The sequence below is a fragment of the Simochromis diagramma genome, unplaced genomic scaffold (assembly GCF_900408965.1).
Source record: "Simochromis diagramma unplaced genomic scaffold, fSimDia1.1 OVJJ01000602.1, whole genome shotgun sequence".
NCBI lineage: Eukaryota > Metazoa > Chordata > Actinopteri > Cichliformes > Cichlidae > Simochromis > Simochromis diagramma.
Window position 1 is genome coordinate 7,450,335 of NW_024387040.1, and position 26,028 is coordinate 7,476,362.

The 26,028-nt window shown below is 40.4% G+C and overlaps 2 protein-coding genes across 3 annotated transcripts in view; one reads left to right on the plus strand and one right to left on the minus strand.

Moving 5' to 3' along the window:
• Window positions 1-1,372: 1,372 nt before the first annotated feature.
• Window positions 1,373-4,241, minus strand: mnx1 (motor neuron and pancreas homeobox 1). Its single transcript, XM_040043755.1, has 3 exons — window positions 3,610-4,241; window positions 2,772-2,932; window positions 1,373-2,199 (listed from the first exon to the last, which is right to left on the minus strand). Exons 1-3 carry the CDS (start codon window positions 4,103-4,105, stop codon window positions 1,912-1,914), a joined length of 945 nt encoding a protein of 314 aa, XP_039899689.1. The 5' UTR covers window positions 4,106-4,241; the 3' UTR covers window positions 1,373-1,911.
• A 5,767-nt stretch (window positions 4,242-10,008) lies between these two features.
• The window catches only part of ube3c (ubiquitin protein ligase E3C), a 28,196-nt gene continuing 12,176 nt past the window's right edge, over window positions 10,009-26,028 (plus strand). Inside the window, exons 1-16 of one of the 2 annotated variants that reach the window (XM_040044042.1) lie at window positions 10,009-10,140; window positions 10,696-10,810; window positions 10,941-10,994; window positions 11,477-11,551; window positions 12,016-12,162; window positions 12,292-12,407; window positions 12,516-12,673; window positions 13,223-13,376; window positions 14,243-14,463; window positions 14,613-14,764; window positions 16,073-16,260; window positions 19,036-19,122; window positions 20,554-20,711; window positions 21,001-21,227; window positions 24,039-24,143; window positions 24,628-24,715. In XM_040044042.1, coding sequence (XP_039899976.1) covers window positions 10,745-10,810; window positions 10,941-10,994; window positions 11,477-11,551; window positions 12,016-12,162; window positions 12,292-12,407; window positions 12,516-12,673; window positions 13,223-13,376; window positions 14,243-14,463; window positions 14,613-14,764; window positions 16,073-16,260; window positions 19,036-19,122; window positions 20,554-20,711; window positions 21,001-21,227; window positions 24,039-24,143; window positions 24,628-24,715 — 1,996 coding nt within the window. In that variant the 5' untranslated portion in view covers window positions 10,009-10,140; window positions 10,696-10,744. Of the gene's footprint in view, window positions 10,141-10,178; window positions 10,494-10,695; window positions 10,811-10,940; window positions 10,995-11,476; window positions 11,552-12,015; window positions 12,163-12,291; window positions 12,408-12,515; window positions 12,674-13,222; window positions 13,377-14,242; window positions 14,464-14,612; window positions 14,765-16,072; window positions 16,261-19,035; window positions 19,123-20,553; window positions 20,712-21,000; window positions 21,228-24,038; window positions 24,144-24,627; window positions 24,716-26,028 lie in introns of those variants that run through there. The other variant, XM_040044043.1, reaches the window with a different exon arrangement.

Sequence of the window (26,028 nt, forward strand, 5' to 3'; positions counted from 1 at the left end):
TAATGAAATGACCTGGAGCCATGAATCTGTCCTATACTGTTCGCTAGCTGACACCAGTGCCTCTCCGCATTGTAAGCATAGCAGCATCAATCTGCTAGATTTGATACTTGCTCCTATTAATTAGCTCCGCTGGTGTGGCCTGAATCAATCCAAGACTTCGGAGCAGTACCCTGAGGTCAGGAATCGGACACTAAGGTCACCCGGGGGAAATGTTGCGAGCTGTCTCAGGTAATTTTAGAGAGCGCAATTACTTCATCAATTCAGTCAGTTGAGAATTTTGGTGGAAAAGCTTGAGAATTTGGCTGCTGAGGTGGAGATAATGGGATCAATAGGCTCACTGTGCACTCCATACACTGGCTATTGTCTGCAACCATGAGCCGGAGAGTTTCCTTCAGCCTCACCTGGTGTGTGGGTCTGACCCTCAGCTGAACTTTGATTTAGTCTGCTAAAGCAAACAGCAGAAGATAACTAACAGATCCTTCAGTAATCCCTATACAAATGGCACATAATCAGTGAGACCCTGCTATAGTTTAACGCTGATGACTGCGGAGGAAATGATAACGCGTCAAATCACCGCTAGCCCTGCTTTCTGGAAATAGAGCCATGCGTAAAAGCGCGCACACGAGGATTATTAAACTGCCTCAGAGGCCAAGTCGGATTAATTGAGATATACATAATATAATAAAATACGTGGTTCGTCTGAAAGAGGGTCAGGCTAGATATCAACACATTAGCAGTCGGTGAGATTTGAGGGTGTCCACTCATTTTCACCAAAAACTAGGCGCTAGATTATTTGGCCTGCACACACACACACACACATACATATATATATGATCTATGCTTACAATTTATAGCTGTTAGCTCATGGAATTTAGATGTTACACGGATTAGAATATATTCTTATTATTAAATTATTATTGCTCAAAATATTTGCACCAATACTGCCCATTTTCCACAAACGCGCATCCTGTGAGGTCAATAGTCAATTATTTATATTTTGTTAAGCTGAGTTTATGAGTTTGAATGATTTCAGTACTGAAAATAGTGCCTGAGCAGCCAAGTTTGTCGCTTAACACGCCTTTAAAACGCTTTATTAATACGAGCCCATTGCTAGTGTGGTGTGAAATGTTTCCTCCGTCTGACTGCCTCCTTGCTGTTTGCTCACACTGCACGTTTGCACAGATCTGACAGCGCTATTAACAGTAATTCCCATGACCCGACCTGTCAGAACAAGGAGGAAAACACAAGCCTGTGTCCGGAAACACACTGCGAGCAAAATCATAAATCAGAGGGAGTGCGTTTGCAAGAAAGAAAATAGTTTTATATAGGAAAAAAACCCAAAACACTTTATTTCACATTGTTTGCGAAGACGCTAAACAATAATTTAGCATGCAGATGTATTATAAGTAAGATGTATTATATGTACGATTTATAAATACAGATAGAAAAATAAACATAACATTTTTCCAGTGTGATATGGCACCGAGGAAGTAAAACATCACAAAGAACAAAAATAAAAGAGCCACTATTTAGTGTAAGGGATATAGGATAGGATATAATTGAAAGATTATTGCTGATAAACTAACCATCACAGCAGGTGGATATTGCAAAATCCTGAGCCAGTTTACAGCGTTTGCATATAACCATGCAATAGGCTACGTCACAGTTTTACCTATAGCCGGGTGCTGCACGATATAAACCGCAAATCTTCTGCTTTATTGCTTGTTTATGACACGAGGGTCTATTCTTGACCTACATTTTATTATTTTCATAACAAAAACAAAAATCTCCACAATTCCAAGTAGGTGATTAGAGGTTGGATTACATGCATCTAACTGCATTTTACAGCGAAAGCCCCCCCCCCAGAGTCACTAAATGGAAAACGCTGCCTTCGCCCTTTTGCTCCAAGCTTCAAGGCTGCGGACTTATGTCACTGTTGTGATTCCTCTCGTCGTCCGAAGAGCAGTCTGACGAGTTGTACAGGAAATTTTCGCCTTCGTCGTCGTCACTGTCCCTGAAATCTCTTATTCTGCCATTTTTTGAGTCCGTCTTGCTGTGATAATCCGACTGTTCGAGTCCGTCTGATTTCTCTTGGCCGCCCTTGGAGCCTTTCTGCTTCTCGGCCTCCTGGGCGGCCTGCTCTTTTGCCTTCTTGCTTCTCTTCCACTTCATGCGTCTGTTCTGGAACCAGATTTTAACCTGGAAAAGGGCAAAATAAATGATTTAAACTGGTGTGAAGGAGACGTGGGCAACAAATCGTCAACTTCTCCGTATCCTTTCATTTTCTACCACACCCAATGTGCAATATTAGCCTATGCATGAACTCATAAAATTCTCTAAAAATACTAAAAATAGCACACGGATGAAGGTGCTATCGGCGCGTAAAAGTCACCTGTGCGCCTGACATTGACCTTTTGGGTATTGCAGTCATCCTTCCGCCTGAAATGTAATGCAGTGTTTCAAAAAATCTGTAGAATATAGTAAAATCAGCTTTAATCGATATCTATATCTATATATATATATATATATAGATATAGATAGATAGATAGATAGATAGATAGATAGATATTTTTTTAAGTTAAAAGATTTTTTAAAGCCGAATTTCATATCAAATACTAAACACAAACTCTTTCAATCATTCTGCAAAATTCTAGTTTATATGTGTGTGTGTGTGTGTGTGTGTGTGTGTGTGTGTGTGTGTGTGTGTGTGTGTGTGTGTGTGTGTGTGTGTGTGTGTAATCTGTGTGTGCTGTCGTGCAGTCATGTTTTACCTGAGTTTCTGTCAGCATGAGGGAGGTGGCCACTTCAAAGCGCTTTGGTCTTGACAGGTACTTATTCAATTTGAACTGATGCTCCAGTTCCAGCAGCTGCTGACTCGTGAATGCAGTTCTTGGTCTTCGGCACTTTCCAAGTAAGTTGGACTGCGCCTGAGCTGCATGAATGTATATATTTAAAAAGAAAAAAGAAGAAGAAATCAGCCTTCAGACATTCAGCACTTTCTGTCATGCATTTTATGGAAAGCAAGCCATCATATTCAAATATTCACAATCATCACATTAAAACTGCTTGTGTTGTAGAGGATACTTTGAAAAGAAAAAGAGGAGTCGGCAGTATAGGCTATTTATTATGCGTCCTTGTTCTCTCAAACAGCAAGCTTGTCTCGCCATCAATACATCCACAGACAAGCTATTTGCCACCCAGTTTTGAGCAAATCTGTTAAAACGAGCAGAAACAAAAAGGCAGTATCTGGTGAGCAAATAGCATGTCGACTGTGGGTTTCACACTCCTCTGCCACTTTCCCACTGTCCATTATCTGTCCATTTTAGTTCCTCTATGAAAAAGCATCAGTGTGTCACGCACAGTTCCCTTCAGACGATAATATCTGATAGAAATTGTGCACCAGAAATTCCCAAATCTAACTTTTTTTCCAAGTTAAATCACATGTTATGGGCATCTAGGCCAGCATTATTTTTACTCTTCAAGATATTCTGTTAAACAAGATATAAAGCAGACTACACCCCAACCAAGGGCTGAATAATATTTTGGGGATTTACTCAAAGTGAGGGATTTGAAATTGCCAAAATATTGTGTCATGAAACTGCTACTCACAATTAAAGTCAGACATTTTGGGGAGCATCATCCCGGCCGTGGAGACCCGGAGCCAGTGGTCCAGCTGGAAGGTGCTGGCTGTCAGTTTAATGGGATCGCTGGTGTGGTGGTGATGAGAGCCGTGTGGATAGGAGTAGGACAGGGCAGGGTGTTGGCCTGTAAGCGCAGCAGCCGAGTAGGTGTACATGGGATGACCGTAGAGAGCCTGTGCTGGAATCCCTGCCGTGCTCTGCGGATGTAATCCAACCATGCTGTGCGGGCTGTTGAGGAAACCCGGTTTGGGAATCAACCCGCAGGTGGAAATCCTCGGCGGAGACGGTGTGTCGGCGCGTAAAGAATCGGCACTGGTGGTCAGCTCCGCGGCTGCCACACTTCCAGACGATGGGATGGAGGAGGAGGAAGACAGGGAAGTGACAAGCGCCAGCGGCGAGGTCTGCGCCTTGGGTGTATCGACTGCTAAAAGCGCGTCAATGCGAAAGTTTTTGGATTTCTCCATCGGTGACCCGGTGCGCGTCCTTCTCGCCACTGCTGCTCAGACTGAAGGAGAAGCCACAGCCGTTTCCCCACCTCTCAAAAGTTATGATGGGATCCGGAGTGTGTGAGAGGAACTTCGTGTCACAGTTAATTCCTGTCAGAAGGAAGCGATTGGTGCAGCCCTCTGGCAGGGGGCTGTCCGAAGCGCCACTGCGCACCCAACAAAGCCTCCCTGCTGTAAGCACGGCGCTGGCAGAGTTACTGTTTCCATAAAATATTGCCATTACTGAGGGAAAAAACGATGCAGACATTTTGAAATATTTTTCTGTTTTTAGCTGGATGCTAATTTTGCTTATATGCGCAATTCTTCAGCAGCAGGTTTAGGCTGGCATGTTTCCAGTGTGACTATTTATAAAATACAGGACCTTGTTCGATTAGAAGTGAGCTGGTAGTATTGGTTTAACTTTGAAAGACAGCAAATATATATTTATATTTAAATATATTATTTCATTAGAAACCACGTATTAAAATCCCTGTTTTCTTAGAATTGAGCGAATACACGCATTACTACTGCAAGAGCAGATAAAAATAGAACAATTCCCTGTTTCCAGAGGTGAGCTCTGTCTTTGGGCCTGCATGCTTCATGGTTCATTTGAGGACGGGACATGGTTTAGCCGAAGCAGAACAAAACAAAACATACTTACGATAGCCGTGATAATAAGGGGGGATATTACGAAGCGCATAGGTCGAGTTGGATTATGACGCCAACTCAATTTTCAGACCTTACACGTGAAGTGATTTGTGGCTGTCTTGACAACAGTGACCCATTAAATTCAGGGGGAAAAACTGCATACGCAAAAGTGAGCCACATAGGCCAACAGGGAAATTTAAGTAAAAGCCCTCCTTCTGTCGCTCCAAAACCTGAAGGTGACTGACGCACAGCGACACGTTACAATGGCGCTATGCATCTGAATTAATTAGGTCCATGCGTCTCTGCTTGTAGCGTTTACGTTGTTGATTTTTATAACTTATTATTAATTGTAACCTTAAAAAATAGAATCCCTGAACTGTGACGAATAATACAGATGGTTTGATGTTTTTCAAAAAATCAACAAGGAGGCATCGACAAATTTTGCATTTGAAAGCCTTAAAATGTGATGAGGAGAGAGATGTAATCGGCCCGTGGCTCCGGGTGACGTGGGTCTAATAAGCCACTTAAAGTTAATGGAAGAGGAGGTCAAAATGAGAATTATTGACACCCCGTTGCCCTTAACTGGTCTACCAATAAAGCTGATTAGTTTTTGTCAATTCATCAGCTAACCGCGCTCCTGGGACGTTTATTTGCTCGGGGGAAATCAACAAGTCACCGGGTAGTTTTGAAGTAAAGGATCGCCATTTAATTGTGGACCTTGATGATCACGAGCAATTACAGAATGATAAGGGGGAGATTGATGTGGGTGTGTGGGACGCGGGCCTGCGTGGAAACGTGGAGGAGAGAGGAGGTATGACAGAGAGGAGACGATCAAATGCGCTTCGAGCATTTCTGCGAGAGAATGCGCAGATGTTGATGATGTGAAGATGTTGTACTAGAGTCATGTATGTATTGACTTGTGAATATTTTACCAAAATGTTTCTGAAAACAGCGCATTAAAAAAATCAATCCAAATATCCGGTCCAGATGCCCACAGCAACTCTCGTTCAATCTGAGCAGGCATTAAAGAGGGTGGTTTAAAATTATTATGATATTGCCATGGGTTTAATTAACATCTCCACCTCGGAATATTTAGCAGATGCGAGTTGCCGAAACACAAGTTTTCTTTTGCATATTCCTCAACGATTAAAGGCACTTTATCAGCCTTCTGTCTGATTTTTTACAACAGCCGGACTCTTATTCTGCGCCTTGTCCCCCACCACGGGTTTAATTTCATTAAGGAGCCCACATGAATATTTCTATTAAAGCAGCGGTGAAATATGGAGCCATTTAGTATTGGCCTTCGCCGATCACGCAGATTTATAGCTCCTTTTCATCACATCCAGGAGAGAGAAAATTAATAAGGAGCCCAATGGAAACTGACCCTAAAACCCTTTTCTTTCCTGAAAGCTGTTAATTTGCTCCGTAATTACTTTCACAATTAACTAAAATACAAATCAAAGTGACAAATCGAGATAGTTTATATATTAATTACCTTTGGTAAATGTGTTCATTATGAAAAGGCGGTTTAAAGGAACCCGCCCTGTCTCTTTTAACGCAATAAATGCAGAATTCGCTCAAACTGGCAAAACCGGGAATTTTATACTGATTTTATACAATTTCCACGACATTTGTTTTCTATTTAAGGGAAATCTTTGATGTCGGTGTCAGATATATCAGTGCAATTACGAGTGAGCGACTTAAAATAACACAAAGGATTCAACCCCTTTACTAAATTCGATATCGAGGTTTTCGTCTCAGACAAAAGTGTTACACGGTGAGCCTGAAGGCGCAGGCAATTTGTTGACATGTGCCAAAAGGGTAGTACTTCTATTATACACTACTATGCATTAACGGTCATATAGATATATTTTAGTACAATTATATCCATATCCGACAATTATTGTCAGTGTTCACACTCATTATCCAGTCTAATGACGACAGGAAGCTTCTTATGACCTTTAATTCGTGATTGTTATTTTAACACAAACATAATAAATGATAATAATAAATATTAAAAAATAATAATAGCATTAAAATATTCATTATTCGAGCACTTTACACGTTATTTCTTTAACTTAAATCTAATTTATTTAATTTCGGATTTCGGATTTGGCGTCTCTCTGCACAATTTTAATACAACATCATCTTTTTAAGTCAATTCATGCGACCTATATAGTTTGTCTTTAACGGCTCTCATAAATACCGCAATCTCAGACTGCATGTGCACTTTTCAAAACCACCACAAAGCTACTGTGCCGTTTTATGAAATGTTCAGAGTGGGGAGGTTTTTGCTCTTTGTTTATTAAAACAATGATGACATTCAGAGTCTTGCGTGTCCCTTTTACACGTTCTGTTGACTCTGTTAGGGGAATTGAATCATATGGTATTATTATCATTAATAATCATCGACAGTGACCTTTTGTGTATTAAAGTTATCTTTCACCTTCCACACGAAATTTGTCAGAGTTTCAAAGAAATCAGCTGAATCAAAAAGTTTGTCTAAATATATGAAAGGTCCTCAAAGCAGAATTTCCATTCTAAATGAAAAAAATGAGGTTTCACTACAATTTTTAATTTAAATGCTTAAAATATTTTTTTCTCCTCATATCAAATGTGCAACACTTGGTTTTTAATATCAAAAAATTTGTGCATTTCAACAGTTTGACCAAAAAAAAACAAAAAACAAATCTGATCTGTGTGCCATGTGCGCAGAATTTTATCTGTTGACTCTACTAAAAGAATTTAATCTTATTATTATTATTATTATGAATGTTAGGCTGACATTTTCAGTAATGTTAGCCTTTCTGATTATTGAAAGCACTGATATTGGAAAAAACAGGTGTGAGATCACAGAGGTACAGAGTGTAAAAGAAACACGACCTCTGAACCGCATTCACAAAAATCATGTTTGTGTAAAACTAATTTGAGTATTTTTGAGAACAAAAGGTATTTCTCCAAAAATAAACATAAGATTAAAAAAAGGTGCATGCCAAATTACTGGAAATTGTTGTCAACATTGTTATTTAAATGTACTTTTCCTGTAGAAAATCTACTTTTCCGGGAGTTCATTTGAGCTCAGATAAAAATAAGCACAGTACAGTTTCAATGACCAATCATGCAGTAACACTATTACTAGAATAGCAGCAGGGCTGAGGTCATCAGAAGCCTATATATGGACCAAAAATAAAATTCAAAGCAGAACTCTCCTCTGGTTTTGATTTTGCTTTCTCTATATCAATGGTAAGGATAACTTAAGGGTAAAAATATATATTTATTAACATTGAACTATTAATTTCCTCTTTAATGATAAAATTCCTGAAAAGTCCAGAGACTTCACAGAAAAACTGAAATGTAAGTATCTTTATTTTTATCACATTTTCCATGTGTTTCCAAAAGTCTTTTTTCCCCTCCCCTCTTCATGTATGTACAAGTCCAGGAGAAAAAAACAAAACAAAACAGGATAAAGTCAACAAATGTATAAATATCTAACAAAAAAACAAACAAACAAACATTTATTTTGGTGTTTCTGAAGCCCATTGAGCCAAACTGGCGATCGACACAGGACCACTCACAGGCAACTAATACAAACAGTCTTTTAATATATGCAGACATCCTGAGGTCTAACAGGAACAAAACACACCTAAACTAAATCAGGGTAATGACACAAGAGAAGTAAGCTTAAAAAAATACACAACAGACAAAGACTGACCAAAATAAAACAGGAAATAAACAAATATGAAGACAAATAATTTATAATAAGGAGAAAAGAGGCAGGATAACTGAAATAAAAAAATATAAACAAACTAAAACCATGAAAATCATGCAGAACTATTAAAACAAAAGCTCAAGAATAACACATGGAAAGCAAGTCCACAGCTTTAAAACACTGTCAAAAAAAATCCAAGGACCATGACAGCCTCACTGTTAGTACTGTGTCAGGGTATACCACACCTTTCACCCAGCGACAGCTGGGATAGACTCCAACACCTCTTGAATTAGATACTAAGTGGATGATTTATGTAGTTCAGAGCAGGTATTACAATATAAACACAACACCTGATGAAATCAGTTGACTCACAGACATCCCAGATATAAATAAACATGTGCATCAATGCCTCATCAGGCTGGTTTTGTTAACAGATATGACCAAACTCACAAAGACTAACACTCAGGATATTTCCTCTTTGATCTTTTTGCCCTCAGGGTTCCTCAGGCTTCAGTGACCTGCTTCATGAAGCTAGTCTGAAGTCAGTTAATTCACTCCTTAAATTTTTTTTCTTCACTTTTTAAAATGAACTTTTTTCAGCTATTATTCTATTGCACGTGATATCATTTACCATGTAGTTGTCTGCTTTCAGTTGTTTTGGTTGCCATTAGAGGTCACCCCAACATCTCACCCCATCCCTAGTATCTTTCATCACACTGACCCTCTGGATGCCTTCCTCTTTTCCTCCTACCTGGCAACTCAAAATTCAGCATCTTTTATCCAGTATCTCTTGTCCACATATCCCGTCTCTTCTCTGCACATGTCCAAACCATCTTGGCCTCTCCTCTCTTTGTGTCCAAACTGCTCAACCTGAGCTGTCCCTTCGACATATTAATTTCTAATCCTGTCCATCCTTGTCACTCCCAAGGTAAATCTAGTATTTTCAGTTCTAAACAGCTGCAGCTCAGTGTCTTGTGTTTTCATCAGTGCAACCATCTCCAAATATTAAACCTCAGGAGGTCTCATGTTCCCTTTAACTCTTGCTGCTATCATTCTGTCACAAATCACCTCTGACACTCATCTCCACCTGCCACTCTGCCTTTCACTCTGCCCAATGCTTTTAAAAAAAAATTCAGTGTTGTCCAATCATATTTTTTTTTTCTAATAATCTGTATTTGTTTTGGCCCTTACCTTAGTCTAAGTTTTATTGTTTATTTTAATTACCTAAAATGGTTAGCTTTAGTTAACTTTAATAACCTTGGTTCATGTTTCCCTTACTTTAGAGGACACTAACCATAATCTAAACATCTATCCCAGACTCATCAGGTTAAAAGTTAATGGTGGTTTTTTCGTGTTTTTTCCCTAAAAAATACACGAAGGTCCTCGCAAAATGACAAATTCAACCCAAACACACACTCACGCTGTAGCCCGAGAACCTTCTCAATGGCTCTAGTAGAAGGGCGGGTCTTAGAGACGGTATTGACAGACATTCTGTCCAATCAGCTGCCTCGCTTTGCAGGAAGCGGATGCAGGCTGCTCTCCGGTGTTGTGTTGATTTCTAGAGAGAGCAGGAAAAGAAGACTTGACGTTTGGAGAAACGTAAACATCCTTCTCAGTGTTGTAGTGTCTGTCTCACTTCTTAGCTCAAAAGTCGAAGGTAAACGATTCATACATTGCTGCTTATTTTTCTCAGATGTGTGTCCTTCAAAAGAAATGATGTCAAAAGGACATGCGGGTAGGGTAGGAAGACACCCCCCCGGAAAGTTAGCCTGCCTCAGCGTTTAGCTGCCCAGCTAGTTAGCTGCATTGCTAACGTCAGCAAAATCATGCTGCTTGCACATACGTTGTCCTTGCTACGACATGTCACGAATAAATGAGCTTTAATATGGTGTCTCATTGTTGGGGTCGTTTAGAGGAAGCAGGCTTGTTAAAGCCCCTAGCAGCTGCTGAGTCATTAGCTAACCGGCTAAGTTAACCGGTTAGCTAACTATTGTTGCATTCAAACTGAAGGTCTGGCTGAACTTGACCTCCTGTGATGTTGTTCAACTGTTGTCCGCTTTGACTGTTCATAATCGTTTAATTTTGCTACTAAAATATGGCCTGCAAACGTAGCTTTATAGTGTCGTGGTCGGAGAAACTGTTAGCCGAAGTTAATTGTTTATAAGTTGGCAGTCAAGTCATCACGACTGGTCTGTTTCATTTTCTCTTTCAGAAATTAGAGTAAGCCTTCGAGTCAGTCAGTCCATGGAAAAAATCTAACGATGTTCAGCTTTGAGGGAGATTTCAAGACAAGACCCAAGGTGTCCCTTGGAGGAGCGAGTAAAAAGGTAAGTGGCATCTCAAAACTGGGAATACATCTGCTGCCATTAACAAACCACACATAGCTCTATGCTTAACAGATGTGGTTAAAACGTGTTGTTGTGTTGCATTTTTATAATTGTCTTTGTTGCTTTTCAGGAGGAGAAGGCATCACTGTTGCACCGCACTCAAGAAGAGAGACGGAAAAGAGAAGTAATGTCTCTTCTGAAGTCTTTTGTTTGTGCCCTTTAAAGTTTTGCAGCTCATACTATTTGCAATTTTGAAAAGTCAGTTCTTTCATTGTTTCACCCAGCTTGGTCTTGCAAAGAAACATGAAATATTAATGAAAAAGGAGTATATTTGTTTGCGTTCATAAATATAAACGTCACATTTCTTTGTGACAGTCAGCATGACGTTGAAACTAGTGTAGTGCTGCAAAGCTTTTTTCTCCTTGATTTCTTTTTCTGTATATCACACTTACATGCTTCAGATTAATATTAAACAAAGGCCCAAGAAAATACAGAATGCATTTTTTTAAAGTAGTTATTTCATTTATTAAGGGAAGAAAGTTATCCAAATCTGTCCATATAGTATGTCAAAAAGCAATTGCCCCCTAAACTTAATAACTGGTTGTGCTACCATTGGCAGCAAGTAGCGCAATCAAGCATTTGTAAATTTTGCTTTAATTTGCTCAGGATGAAAGAAGACGACTGAAGAACGCCATTATCATTCAGTCCTATGTACGCGGTTACCAAGACTTGAAAAAACAGGTATGTCTGCAAGCACATTTCATACATCACATAATTCTAGTGACATTGCATGCGATGACATGTGAAACCCTCTAACTTGCAGCTGGCTAATGAATGACACTGCCTATTTGATGGTGTGGGAAATGGCAAGTTTTTTCGCAACCTTAACTTCGTCCTTGTGATGAGTGTTTTTGGCTTCAAACATCAGAAATAAACATGTGGCTTTAGGCAAAATTGTGAACTTCTGCATCTCACCAGGAATTCGGTTGGTCCACAGACAGTTACAGTAATGATATTGTGTTACCTTACTTAAAAGAAGTTGATGCTGCATCTTGTTGTTTCTGTGAAAATGCAAATGTGGTGATCACATTTTCTTTCTTGTTTTGGGAACCGTATTGATTTGTGGTAGCAGCATTTCTGTTTTTGTACCAAGTCTGCTCAAACAGAATGTTTACAGTGTGTGACCTGTGACTTTCTTTCTCCAGTATGCCATACAGCGGGCAAAGTTTGACGAGCGTGTCAGCCAGACGCAGTCGGGAGGAGCTCAACACGCCTTGGATGGCGTTGGTCTCTGCCTCTTATCAAGACAATTAATATTTTTCTACAGACAGAGTGTGGATGCCCATAGATTGGTGAGAAGACAAAAAAAAACCCCGAGCCTTAGGCCCTTTGGTTGTATCAATAGATTTAATAGACGCTAATATATTAAAAAGTTGTGTTTGCCAAAGACCAAAACTGTGTCTACTTGTGTGTTGATAAAGATATGGCTGTGCCAGAACCTGGTGAAGCACAACGGCCAGTTTGTGAAGCTGTTGGTTGGCCCACAGAAGAAGACATGCGTGTTTCAGATCAAGAGGATCTTAGGCTTCTGCTGCAGGTATTGGAAATAAATAATTTTCTTACAGATGCATAAACGCAAAAGCTGATGGGATATCTGTAACAGAAGTTGCCATTATCACTCTTGTCGCTCTCTCCTGTCTTTTAGACTCTTGCAGAGCTGCACGGATGACAGTTTAAATGTTGCAGTTCCCATGCGAATGCTAGAAATCTTTTCTACAGAGAGAACCTATCTTCCCGTTATTCCAGATGCTAATAATGTAGCTTCATTACTCGAGCAGATTTTGCACTACATGGTACAGAAAGGTAAGCTCACTGGCTTAACTTTTATCTCTGTTGTGAGTCTGCGGTCAGGATTTTTTTTTTCTTCTTTTTATAGAAAGAAAAGAAATGTCAGTGACACACAGATTCCTGCAGCATAGGTGCAAATAAACCTGTTGAGACCAAATTATTAAACAATAAGGGGTGTGCAGAGATCTTGAATGTGTGTCAATATAATTTTGTCAGTGTTTTTTATCAGTACAGGGCAGTTCATGTTGTGACTGGTACAGGATTACATTCAAGTCAAGTGTATTTCAAGTACTGACGATTTCCCAGAAGCATGAGTCATTTCAAAAGCACGGTTTAAAGTTAGCCATTGTTGTCTGCACGAAACATTTTTTAGCATTACATCTGAAAAAAATCCTACTTTTTAGCCTGAATGTTAGGTTTAAGGGACTCATTTTTGCAACATTTCAGTTACTGTAAACAGGAAGATTTCTTTTTTTAATATGTTTATATTAAATACGTAATTACATTAGCGTTTTCTCAGATAATTATTTTGAGTGTTAATTCTTCTCTCTGTCCTCTCATCAGGATACTACAGGTCGCTGTATATTCTTGTGAATCACAGGCTCCCTTCCAGTCTGGAGTACAGCGACGCTCCCACTATCCCCCTTGCAAGCACACTGTTGGAGCACATCCTCAAACCTCTGCACTTTACCTACTCCTCCTGCACAACAGGCGCAAGGTACAGTGAGCAAAGCAGGAGAACAGGAACATTTGCACAGGATGCGACAAGAAAGACGCCCCTAAAAGATTACCTGCTAGTATTTGTCGTACAATGATGATTGTCTGAAGGACAGTTTTAGAGAAATTAGTGCATGCATCTCCAAAAAAAAGAAGACAGCGCTGCTATTTTCACTTTTTGGGAAAGTAAGCTAAAACAATAAGCAGTGGCATTCAAAATACTTAGTTTGCCCTGTATTGTTTAACTATTTACTGAAGGAATTGTCTCAAAAGTTACACAATTCTGCAGAACGCCCGGCACATACAGTAAACAGTGGAGACGATAGCGGCATAATAGCAGGAACAGAAGGTGTTTGTCTCTGTTGAATTCTTTTAAAATCATCCATTAAGCCAATCAGACAAACTACACCAGTTTTTGTCCCTCTTGTCAATAGTGAAGCAGTAATTGCTTCACAGACCAATTTACAACAAGCCATAAAAGTTTCCCAGACTTGCTTGCTCGCTGGAGTGCAGAATACCAGCCTGTTTGCCTCTCGGTTTGAGACATTCTTAATAACAAACGACGAGAGGACTTCTTTTCTTCTTTGAAGAAAAGCAAGACGGGAGTGAGAGGAACTTGTGTACATACTGGCTCTAACAGCTAATTATCTGACTTGGCTCGCCAGATGTGTGTGACCAGGCTACACAAAGCAGCACTGTTTGGAGAGACAATATTGGAGAAGTCACACAGTAGAAAGAGCAGGGAGATGTTAAATCAACCCATACTTTAGTGAATTTATCGATGAGCAAACAGTATTTTGATATTATTTTTATTTTGTTAGGATTTCACACAGTGTACTAATATCTGCTTTGTCTGTCATGTTACAGGCAGTTTGTATTTGCGGCTTTTACCGAGGAGTTCATCTCTGCTCCGTTTACTGAGCAGATCTTTCACTTCTTTATCCCGGCACTATCAGACTTCCGTCACTCATTCCCTTTCGAGGCTTTCCTGAGCTCCCTTAAGGCCACGATCGACTCCTCTTCAGCAGCACAGAGCCAAGCACCATGGCTGTTTTATTTTGTCCTCTCTGCAGGGGAGAACCGCCTAGGTCAGTGGGAGTTTAGAGCTGAACACACAGGCTCATGCTTGTGCTGTACTTGTTTCTCCTGTACATTCCTCTGTGTGGTAATGAGACTGATTTATAGAGTGGGAGATGGGTTAATGTGCGCGGTAATGATGAATGATGCGCGTTGGCAGGCTCACTATCAGAGGAGGGTCTCCTGTTGTACCTCCGGGCCCTGCAGACGCTGCTGCCGCTGCTGCCAGTGTCAGAAAGCAGCACCAGGCCAGAAGTGAGCAGCGACTCGGAGGATGACGATAACGCTGGCATCCAGCCGCTACCCATGCAGGTAAAATCCCCGCATATATGTCCAAATATCTCAGCGCACAGCATGCATCGGTGAGGGATGTCAGTGTTGATAAGGCCCCTCTACACATTTCTAGCATTCACACAATTCAGTTAATTTTTACTTTTATTTCTACATTCAAAATATGTGCAAAGCCCCATTTTATTTTAACTTTTTTTTTTTTTGTCATGAGTTTTGCTTTGTAGATGTGAAACTGTTCCGCAAGACATTTACCTTTACATAGCATAAACAATATGGCTAACTATAACAAAACAAAAGTTTCTTACAGTCAAAGCAGTTTTGATTTAAGCAAAACTTAAATATCTCAAAAAGGTCATTCTCATGTCTGTTAAGAGTTTTCACTAGAAATGTGACTTAGCCTGTTGGCTGATACCAGCACAAGGTTCATGTTGTACTCAGGTAATGTCAGCCTCTCTAATGTAAGCTGTGTGGCAGCGATGGAGAAGCCACACTTTTCTTTGTGTGAACAACTGGGAGTTTGTTTCCCAAACTCAAGAATAAAAGGAATTAACAGACTATTCCTTATGTGCTTATGATGCTGAATGAGTTTAAAATGATAAGTTAACATAAAGGATGACAATCAGCTGAATAACTGAAGGTAAAATGGCATTAAATCACAACATTTGCCAAATTATTTCTTATTAGCTTTGCTATGGCGGTTGTGGTTGGTTTAGTTTGTTTCTGTGTTTTTGTGTTTGAAGCAGGATTACTCATTACTTATCGATGGATTTAGAGTAAATATTTACCACCAGTTGGTGGTTGGCCCACTGTAAACATGATTAACTTACGAAACTGAATAAATGAATATTTGGAAGGATTCTGCACCGCTGTGGCTTAAAACATTTTGCCTCAGACCTTCAAAAATGCGTACATTCAGACACCTCGTCTAGCGATAATAAAGCGATAATATACGATACGATATATTTTATTGTCCTAGTTGGGAAATTCGTTGTGCACTCTTGTGTGGTCACAGAAGATGCTTTCACCAAGAGCCAATAAACATTTCTTTAAAAGAGAAGTAAATAGATAACTGTTATCACAAGCACAAACCAGGCAGATTAGTAGCAACAAACACTCCACAATACTCTCATATGACCCCGACAAGTTTAAAAACTGATATTTAAACGCTTGGTTTTATTAACAGTAACCTAAAAATTGCAGATTGCATCTCGAAAATAAACTATAAAAAACTAAAATAACATTTTTATTTTTTTTTTTTACCCTCGTACACATACTTCTCAATCACATAATCACAGTCCTTTAAATAACACTCATCTCTTTCTTCACTAGGATGACAGCCGGATTTCAGTTCAGCTGATAACAGAAGAGTGTGTCCACAAACTGGACACTAAACACCAGACTAACGCCCTGCTCAACCTGGTGTGGAGGGATTCAGCCAGCGAGGAGGTCTTCACCATGATGGCGTCCATCTGTCACACGCTGATGGTGCAGCATCGTCTCATGGTGCCAAAAGTCAGGTACAAAGACGCACATTTTTGGGGGGTCTTTCATTCTTCCTGTGTCATGTAATGAAGGTAATGTAAGTAGCCTTACGCCAGGAGGCGTGTCTGAATCAAAAACACAACATCAAAGTAAATGTAAAAGCTTTTTGTTTTTTAAATGGCATATCATAACACTTTGCACATCTCGACGGGATCAGCCTTGCATCCCAGGAGCCACCTGATTGAGAGGAAAACTGTGTGTTTATGTGTTTCCGCGCTGTAAGCAGTAATGTAAGTAACGATAAAACCAGGCAGGCAGGCAGTTATCAGTGGTCCGCACCCGCTGGCATTTACAACCGGCAGAGGAAGCCGGGATGTCAGGGAGGCTGTCAGTTCTGGATGAGGGCAATTACCCCTTTTCAGGTTGATTGCATTAGGGCCAGGATGTCAGAGGTAGCGTGGGGGTCTAGATGGCGCATTGACTGACAGGAGGTGATCAGGCTGAGCTTCATGGACGGGCAACCAGCTCTAGTTAATTATTATTGAAGCCAGTTGCTGTCAGTTCATTTATATGTGAGGATGCATTTCGGGATCACATTAGCAGCTCTGCTTTACTAGACAGATATTTTGCTATTATTTGAATCCATAACATTCCCCAAATCCTTTCTAGTAATTATATAAACTGGGCATGTGCAGCTGGACTCTAGTGGTCAGCTAGTAATTTTGCATTGTTGCTTACAAGCGGTTGACAAGAATTTAGAAGAATTTCAGCCCTTATTTTTTAATTTATTTATTTATTTTTACAGCTTCCTCTTTCTCTCGGCTTTTACCATAAATCCTGTCCTTCCTCTTCCATCATTATTGGATATCTGTACAAAATAATTAGCTCACTGAGAAAGATTAATCACTGCAGGAGTGGATGGGATAGCTTTACAAGAGGCTAAGGGGAGCAAATTGCATTCTGGTCTTGATTTACGAGTCTTAAAGCAAAAAAAAAAAAGGAAGAAAAAAAAAGAGGCCGGCCAGTCGTGCAGCCAGCCCAGCACACCGCCTTTTTAATAAATATGTAAAATGTCTCATTAAACTGCACTCCACACTTTTTTCTATAGGGTAACTTTAAAAGCAGGACAATCAACTGGGACCAAAATAGATTTTTGATTGATTTGCTAATTATACTTAGCTCAGGTTTGTTCTGGAGACCACGCAGTAATTCACTTTAACTGTTAGGGTTGGATATTTGGTGTAATTTCACTTTGATTGTTTGGTTTCTTCCAGTGTAGCACTCTGCTGCTAACAGGGTCACTCTGATTAAGTGACCTCCATTTACTTTTGAACCGTTACCGCGATCTTTGTGGTGGTGTAATGAAAAAAGAAAATGCTGTTGGTTCATGCGGACACAGAAGCCAGCAAAACAAATTTGTCTGTAGGCTGAGGCGCGTTCAAGGCTCACGGTATCAGATCTGACCTCAGCATGGCTGATGTTTTGGGGGTTTTGTTGTTTGTTTGTTTTTTCTGCTGAACTGAGATTCTTTCATTAGTGCAAAATGAAATGATCCAGACATTATTCATCAACCTGCTTTTTACACACACACTCACACATATGTACACACAACCCCTTCTGATGTCTTGACTTTGTTTATTAGGGGTTCATTCCATGATTGAAATGGGGGTTTGGGTTCTCTCAGGCTGTAAATCAGCATGTCAGCTGGCATTTAGTGTTTTGTTTCCCATTTCAATCAAACACCCACATCACTTGTTATGGGCCCACAGCACTGCTCCTTGCTTCCCTCCAGTGTCTTGTTGCACTGACAGATGGCCTGTGATCAACACAAACCACTTTTCAAGCCATATTGAGGTTTGTCTGCTCCTAATGTTAATCTCCATTTTGCCAGATTGGATGGTGGAATGGGAATTTGAACATTAATACTGAGATGAGACTATCTAGCAGACATGGAATTGCCCCTTTCCCACTCAACCAACTTTTATGTTTTTCCTCTGCTGACCTTTATTCCTCTGTGTTACTGTGAACACATGATGCTGCCCTGTTAACGGCAATTATCCTCATACAGTAGGTGTCAGTAGACAGAGGCCTATTATATGCAAGGCTACTTCATGTTGCTTTTCAGCTTACTTACCACATTATTGTCACCTGTTCTTATCCTCCGTGTGAAAAGCCATGCAATTTAGGAGCATACACAAAAAAACACACACACTTGAACAAAGAGCGCCTTCACACCTTGGTGCCACAGCCCGTTGAGTGCAGAGAGACTAAAGCAAAGTATGTGGGCCTTCCTCTGCGTTATCATGTAATTCTCTGTGAGTGTGGAAGCATGCCAGTACTGCAGGGTCACAGCGAGGACCAGGTTTCCCCTCCTCCTACATCCTGCATTGTCTTGTCCCCCTGTCCCCTGGTCATTAAGTTAAATGGGGCTCCAGCAGGAAGCCAGAGGGCTGTTTATGGGCACCCTCACCACCAACTAGTTTACTAATGGAAGGTGCCTCGCCTAAATAAAGCTTAATGGCTCATTTAATCTCCTTTTGCCCCTCGCAAGGTATGAAAGGACAGAAAGAAAAAATACTAAGAAAATTGTGTGAGGGAAATATTGGTTAACAGTGTCTTTTTCTGGGTGTTCCCTGATTAACAGGACAAAGTTGACAATCTCAGCAGGGTAAACAGGTTGGCCAAGGGTAAATGTATTGTTCTTCACACTGATTGTGCCATTTGATTGAAATATCTCACTCAAGTCTTTTCAGTTCCATTTAATATACTTAAATATTTCTGTTTTATGTGCTTGTCTTTGTTCTCTGCAGACTTCTGTACAGCTTGGCTTTCAATGCACGCTTCCTGAGACATCTCTGGCACCTCATCACCTCCATGACAACCAAGATGATCACTGGGTGAGCTACTCTAACATTGACTATACGATTTTTATCTTTTGAAGCATTGTTATAGATATGCAGTGAATCCAGAAAGTATTCACAGTGCTTCATTTGTTGCACAGTTCGTCATGTTACAGTTTTACTCCAAGATGGATTCAGATACATTCAGATAGATCTGGAACATTTCTGCAGCATTGAAGGTCCCAATGAGAACAATGGCCTCCATCATCTGTAGATGGGAAAAAGTCCACTAGGACTCTCAATAGAGTTGGTGACCCGGCCAATCTGAGAGATTATAGTAGAAGGGATTTAGATAAAGATGTGACCAAGAACTGCGATGGTCACTCCGGCAGAGCATCATCATGGCTCTTTTGGAAAGAGGAGAATTTCATTGTCCTTCCAGAAGGACAGCCACTTCTCCCGCACTCCACCAATCAGGCCTGTGTGATAGAGTGGCCAAACAGAAACCACTCCTCAATGAAAAGGCAGCTGAAGGAATCTCAGACCATGAAAACTAAATTCTCTGGTCTGATGAAACAAAGATTGAACTCTTTGGCCTGAATGCCCAGTGTCATATCTGGAGGAAACCAGACATTCCTCATCAGCTGTACAAGACCATCCCTACAGTGAAGCATGGTGGTGACAGCATCATGCTGTGTGGATGATTTTTCAGTAGCATAAATGAGAAGACTAGTCAGGGTCTATAGAAAGATGAATGCGGCAATGTGACATCTTTGATGATGGCCTGCACTGAAGTGCTCTGGATCTTGAACTAGGACAACGACCCTAACCACACAACCAAGATAACAAATATATGTAAATATTATTATGGGGTATTTTGTGTAGAATTTTGAGGTGAGAAATTAATTGAATCCATTTTGCAGTATGAGTGTAATTTGATAAAGTGTGGAACAAGCGCTGTGAATACTTTCCAGACGCATCACGTTTGTATCGTAGGTGGTATAGAAGATGGGCATTTGGATGAAAGGGGAACACACAAACATCCATACAGTAAGAGATGAAAAAATACCAGAATATCACCCACCAAAACCTCAAAGAAGCAGACTTTTTGGACAGTCTTCACCACACTACAAGCCATAAGATTAGTCAGATATTAAAAATGCTCCAGAACAGGCAAACAGCACACGCACAATAAAGATGTCCAGTTTAAAGATTTGAACTAGTGGATGAGGCCTAGCAGACACCAACCGGCTCCACCTGCCATTCAGTGTGATTCAGTTAACCAGTACCAATCTGTAAATATGCTTTTTAATGCTGTAAAGTTGAGCTTTTAACATGGGACTTTTGCAGTAGGCCTCAGTTGGCCAGTAGACAAACTGCAGGTTTTTAAGCTCCCATTAGCTTGTATCCATGTGCAGTATATTTCTGCCTTCTCACACAACCTTATATTTATTTTTTCAAATGTTTACGTGTCTGTGTCTCCTTTAGGTCTATGGTGCCACTCTTACAGCTGATCTCCCGAGGGTCTCCCATGTCCTTTGAGGACTCCAACCGCATCATTCCTGTCTTCTATCTCTTCAGCTCTCTCTTCAGCCACTCTCTTATCTCCGTGCATGACAGCGAGTTTTTCGGACATGCAATGGAAGGTAATAGACATAAACATCTGTTTAACTTGATATAATGGCATATCTATGGTTCTCTGGTAGTCCTCTAAGTGCCCTGTTTTATATCTACGTTACATATTTTATTTGACAAATAAATATTTTGTACAGAGGTCGTTGGACAGGCGAATGTACGACAGATTGGGATACATATCCATCCCATATCGCTCATTTCCCGCTTGTAACACAATAGTATATCGCTGTTGTCCTTTTGTTTTCAGCAGTCACAGGTGGTGCAGATCGATATCTGTGAATGTATTTTTTCTCTCAACAGGTCAGACGCAGTCCTCCATGATGCCCTTCACGCTGTTAGAGCTTGTGACTTTGTCTCGCTGTCTGAGAGATGCATGTCTGGGTATCATCAAGCTGGCCTACCCTAAGACCAAAGCAGAACACAGAGAGGAGTACATGGCTGCCTTCCGTAGTGTGGGGGTGAAGACGAACACCGAGGTTCAGCAGCATATCCAGGCCGAACAGAAGCGCTGGGTGCAACTCTTCAAGGTAAGATGTGTAGTCCTATATATATATATTATAGCATTTTTGTTTGTCTGTTTTGTATTTCTCATTATGTCCAGGTAAAATTATTATCTTCTTCATTTTCAGAGCATAAAAACGTATGACATTGAGGGTTTTGCCAAACACAAAGTGCACATTCAAAAAAAAGCTAAGAGTTAAATTGATGGAAAACAAAAGTGTATCAAGTAATGGGAAAAAATATCAGAGTTTCTAAAAAGCAGAACTTTCAAACTTTGCAGTTCCTACAGTTCTCTAAGTGCATCGTGGGAAATAAAGTCAGAAACCTGCTTTCTCACTGTGTGGCAAAGCCAGTAATTTGAAAACTGAAGTTTTGAGCAGTAAAATGTCAGAAAAAGCCCCACAGTCTCATTGTTGCGAAAATATTTTTCCTTTAACCTGCTTACACGTGTGTTTAACCCTAAAACATGAGGCAGGAAGTGAGCGCACAATGTATCTCAGTAGATATACCAGCGAGAGAAATTTAGCTAGTGTTTTAAGATGAAGTTTTTCTTTATATTGAGTAGAAAATTTTAAATTTAGCATAAAATTGGAAACTTTTGAGTGTTTGACACCTAGACCTGACCATAATCTTTTCTGGCCTCAGGTGTGGGCATATTTTCTGTCATCGATAAGAAAAATCCAGAGCAGTCATGTGCAAGCAGGAGTTAAGATCACAAAGCACAATAAGGATTTGTGCAGTATCTCAGTAATTAGCTTTCAGTGCACACATGTATTTACTGAGCATTACATATTCTTCATGAGTCTTTCCTATGATCATGCTAAATCTGTTTTATTGAAGTCTGTTCATCAGCGTGTTAACCGTGAAGCATGGCACATTAGCGTTGGGCCTAATTGTTGTGTAGTCCCTCTGTGCGTTGAGGCAAGAGTGGCCTAATGCTTGTCCATACCAGTGGAAGTTAAGCATGTATGCATGAACAGGCAAAGATGAGACGGAGCACCAGAGAGGTCATACGCTGATTATTTACCCAGAGGAAATGAGGCAGAAAACATCCTCAACTTAATCCTAGTCTCGATTCCACATCTTCCTTCCACTTCTCCTCTTTGCTTTTCTCCACGAGAAACTGTGTTTAAGCAACTTTGTTTTTGGCCCTTAGACAAAGGATTTAAAAGTGAACGCTGGTGTTCTCTGAAAGGTGGTGAATACGTGAAGAGCATGTCTGGGATTTTCATAAAAGATCAGCTCAAAGGCCTCTTGTCAGCTAAAACGACCCATTAAAGAAGTGGGGAGCAGGGGAAATGCATTTTCCAAATTGAACGTTGGGATTTACAGTCGGTTTAACGCTGCTGACCCCTAACACGCTAATGTTTGGTTCGTGTCATCAGCTGTCCCTCCCCATCTTTTATCACCTCCATTGTCGAGCTATCTATTTAATTGAAAGAAGTTAATTGAATGAAAATGATCAACTAAGCTTGTATTAATATTGCTAATGGAACTTTCTTCTTGGCTATGTTTGGAGAACGATGTCACGCCGGAGTTTGGGAAAGGCCCATTAAGGTTTGCACTTAACCCGATGGGCTAATTAAGGAATGCTTATTCATTCCCAGAGTCAGGGGGTAGGTCTGCTCCAAACCCATCGTCACGTGCCTCTTACAGCTTTTTGCACTTGCCATTATTGCGGGCTCTGGTTGCCTCCCGGTGATTGGCCAAGATTGATTGTTGCTCTATGTAAATGACATGCTTTAGAAATGAACATGTCGATTGGAATAATCTAGCTGAGGTACTATACGGAAATTGACTGGCTGCGAGTGTTACATCTTCATGCAAAGACGTGCATGTGATTGTTCAGTAGGTGTCTAACTCGGACTTGCCATAGCAACAGGGGAGCCTCTTATTAACATTTGAGTCATTAGCACACTGAAAAAGCTCTAAAGCCTTTCCAGACATGGGATATGTAACATTTTAGGCCTCATTAGTTTGCTAAAGTGAGGGCATGCTGTCATTCAGACATAGGTCACTTTGTATGTTCACAGAGATAGACTCGCAATGGTTTCCAAATGTGCAAAAGACTTGTTGCATAAGTGAAATGTAAAGGCACCATTTAGTTAAGTTATTTTCTACTCTGTCTGCTGCAGCGAGAGATAACGGGCCACGCCCCTCTCGCACTGGCTCAGAGAATCACAAATGATGGCACCAGAATCAAAAGTCTGAATTTATTGGAAATTAGCAACTGAGTAGGAATATGTTATTGCTGTTTAGGTTCAAAGAGGAAAAAATGCTGTTGCAACTTTTACTGAAAGAGGCCCTGTTTCTCATTGAGACATGAAACATTCACATGGCGTCAGAATAATTCAGTTTAATGATACGAGTCTCAATCCTTTAAAGCATTATGCATTCGGACAAAGGTTCAGTAATATCAGTGTAACCAAATGGAAATATCATTGCAACCCTTCGCCCTTCTGCTACAGCTCTGTGATCCAGTGCTGCTCGGCCTTTTGCTTTCTCTGTCCGATGGCTGATGTCAGCAGACCTCGCCAGTAATTAACAGGGCTGGACGTTGAGGGATGGCGCAGGTCGTTTTTCTTTTATACTCCCCATAAATGGCGCACTAATGGCTAAATTCTCAAATTGCTTTTTCTTTTTCCTCCAAGAGGAGGCACCTCATCCTACTGAACAGCCTATACGTGAAAGAAAAAAACAGCTGCTCTCCTCTGAAAATAGACTTTAGCCGCGGTTTTTAAGAATTCTTGTAGGGATGCTGATGTCAGACTTAAAGATGTTAATGTGGTATGTGTATGGATGTGTGTGTGTGTCTTTGTGTTTGATTTCCACTGTAGGTCATCACTAACTTGGTGAAGATGGTGAAAGCTCGTGACATCCGCCGACCCTTCTGTCCGGCAGGTCACTGGCTCTCGGAGGAGGTCAACATCCGGGCCGATAAGGTATTTACCTGTCATCACAGCTGTTTGGTTCATTGTTACATTGCGTGTTCTGCATTGGTTTAATTTTAATAGACAGAATTATAAAATGAATTTACCCTCTTAAGGGTAAAATGATCATCACAACACATTTTATCCCTCCTAACAAGGTGAAGACATGTTTAGAGCAAGTGAGAGGAGTTTCATAAACTTCAGCTTATTTTCTTTTCTTTTTTTGTTGCACAGAAGAGCATAATTTCAAGAGGTGGTAACAGAGTCGGCATATTCTACTGTTTGTAGCTGAAAAGTTAATCAAAATTATTCTAAATTAAAATAAAAAAAAATAGTTATGTGTACACCACTGCTGTAAAAGTAAGAAAAACTTTACAAAGACTTCTTATTTTAAAGATGTTTCGGGCTTGTAAAGTCACCTGTCACCCTTATTCTGGCCCGAAGGCACAGGCAGGAGCTTCAGGTTCATCATTATCTTCCTCTCTTTTCTCTCCAGGTCACCCAGCTGTACGTCCCATCTGCAAGACACGTGTGGAGAACACGGAGGATGGGCCGCATTGGGCCACTTCAGTCTACACTGGATGGTACTGTAATTTCTGCTGTTGTTAGGTGTTTATTTCCCCTTATAAAAAGATGGGTGTCAAATTGAGCCCCTTCACCTTTTTCTATGTCATCTAATTGACCTTCATATTTATCCTGCTCTGAAATCGCAGAATAGCCAATTGTTTATTTGTCATCAACTGGAATGACTAGACTCTTAAGCCTATTATCATCAGCGCTGTTTAATGTACACCACACAGCTACTCCTTTGGCATTTGGCAAAGTTTAGAAGCACATAATGTTTGTGTCAGCTTGATAAGTAGTCCAAGAAATCACAGTAATTGCTGTCCAAAGTCACCTTCTCTGTGTTTGCTTTTCATATATTATGGAATTGTGCATTGATAATGTATCTGATAAGAGAAGTTTGAGTGTAAAATCATGTTTGTGTAAAGGAAGTGTTATTGCTGATAGCCAGTAGATTCTTCCTCAATGAGTGAGATAAAGAGATAGAAGTACATTTCCAGTACCATAATGTTTCATTCACAGGCCTCCCAAAGATGTGAAAAGAAGCTGCAGAAAAGTCATTAACCTTCCCCATTCCTACCAAGATATATTAACCACATTTTCTCTTCACTGACTCAATTAGGCACTCAGGAAAATACACTGACGTCGACACGGGGCTTCATCAGGCTCACTTTGGGTTTCTGTGAAGTACGGTGTGAAAACAAGCTGATAAAAATGTGTGTATGATCTACCCAGTGCCACTCAGAGGCCGTGTGGGATAAATTCAATTAGCGTGAAAGTACCTGATGAAGTCAGCCACATCTGGTCCACGTGTTTGTCTGGCCTTTTCTCATTTCCTTAAATGGACAGCCCCATGGCTGATGAATGAGCAATGTATTGACCACTCAGAGGCCATATTTCTCCTCAAAGATGGAAACCTGATGGGAAAATGCAGATCAGATTGACTAATTGGGCAGAATAATTGAGCTGCAGTGGACACGGAGGAGGGTGAAGAGCGGTTTAGCTATTGTAGCGTTTTTTTTTTCTGTGGGCTAAACAGTCTAAATGCCAAGTTTAATACAAAACAAACAGCAGCCTAATGGATAAAGCCCAGCAGGTGGATGGACAGGTCACAGCTGGGTTAATTAAAAGGCTGTAGGGTGGAAAGGGTATTTAATGGTTGGCCTGTGGACCGCGTTTTAATCATAATGCTTAACAGTGAGGAGCGATTATGTTAGATGAGTGTTACAGAGTGATGTTGGAGAGTGTGCTTCCAGCTCAAAAACCACTTGGCTGTTAAATTACAAATATTGTGTATTAATGAACAATTATATTGCACATACTGAGGGTTAAA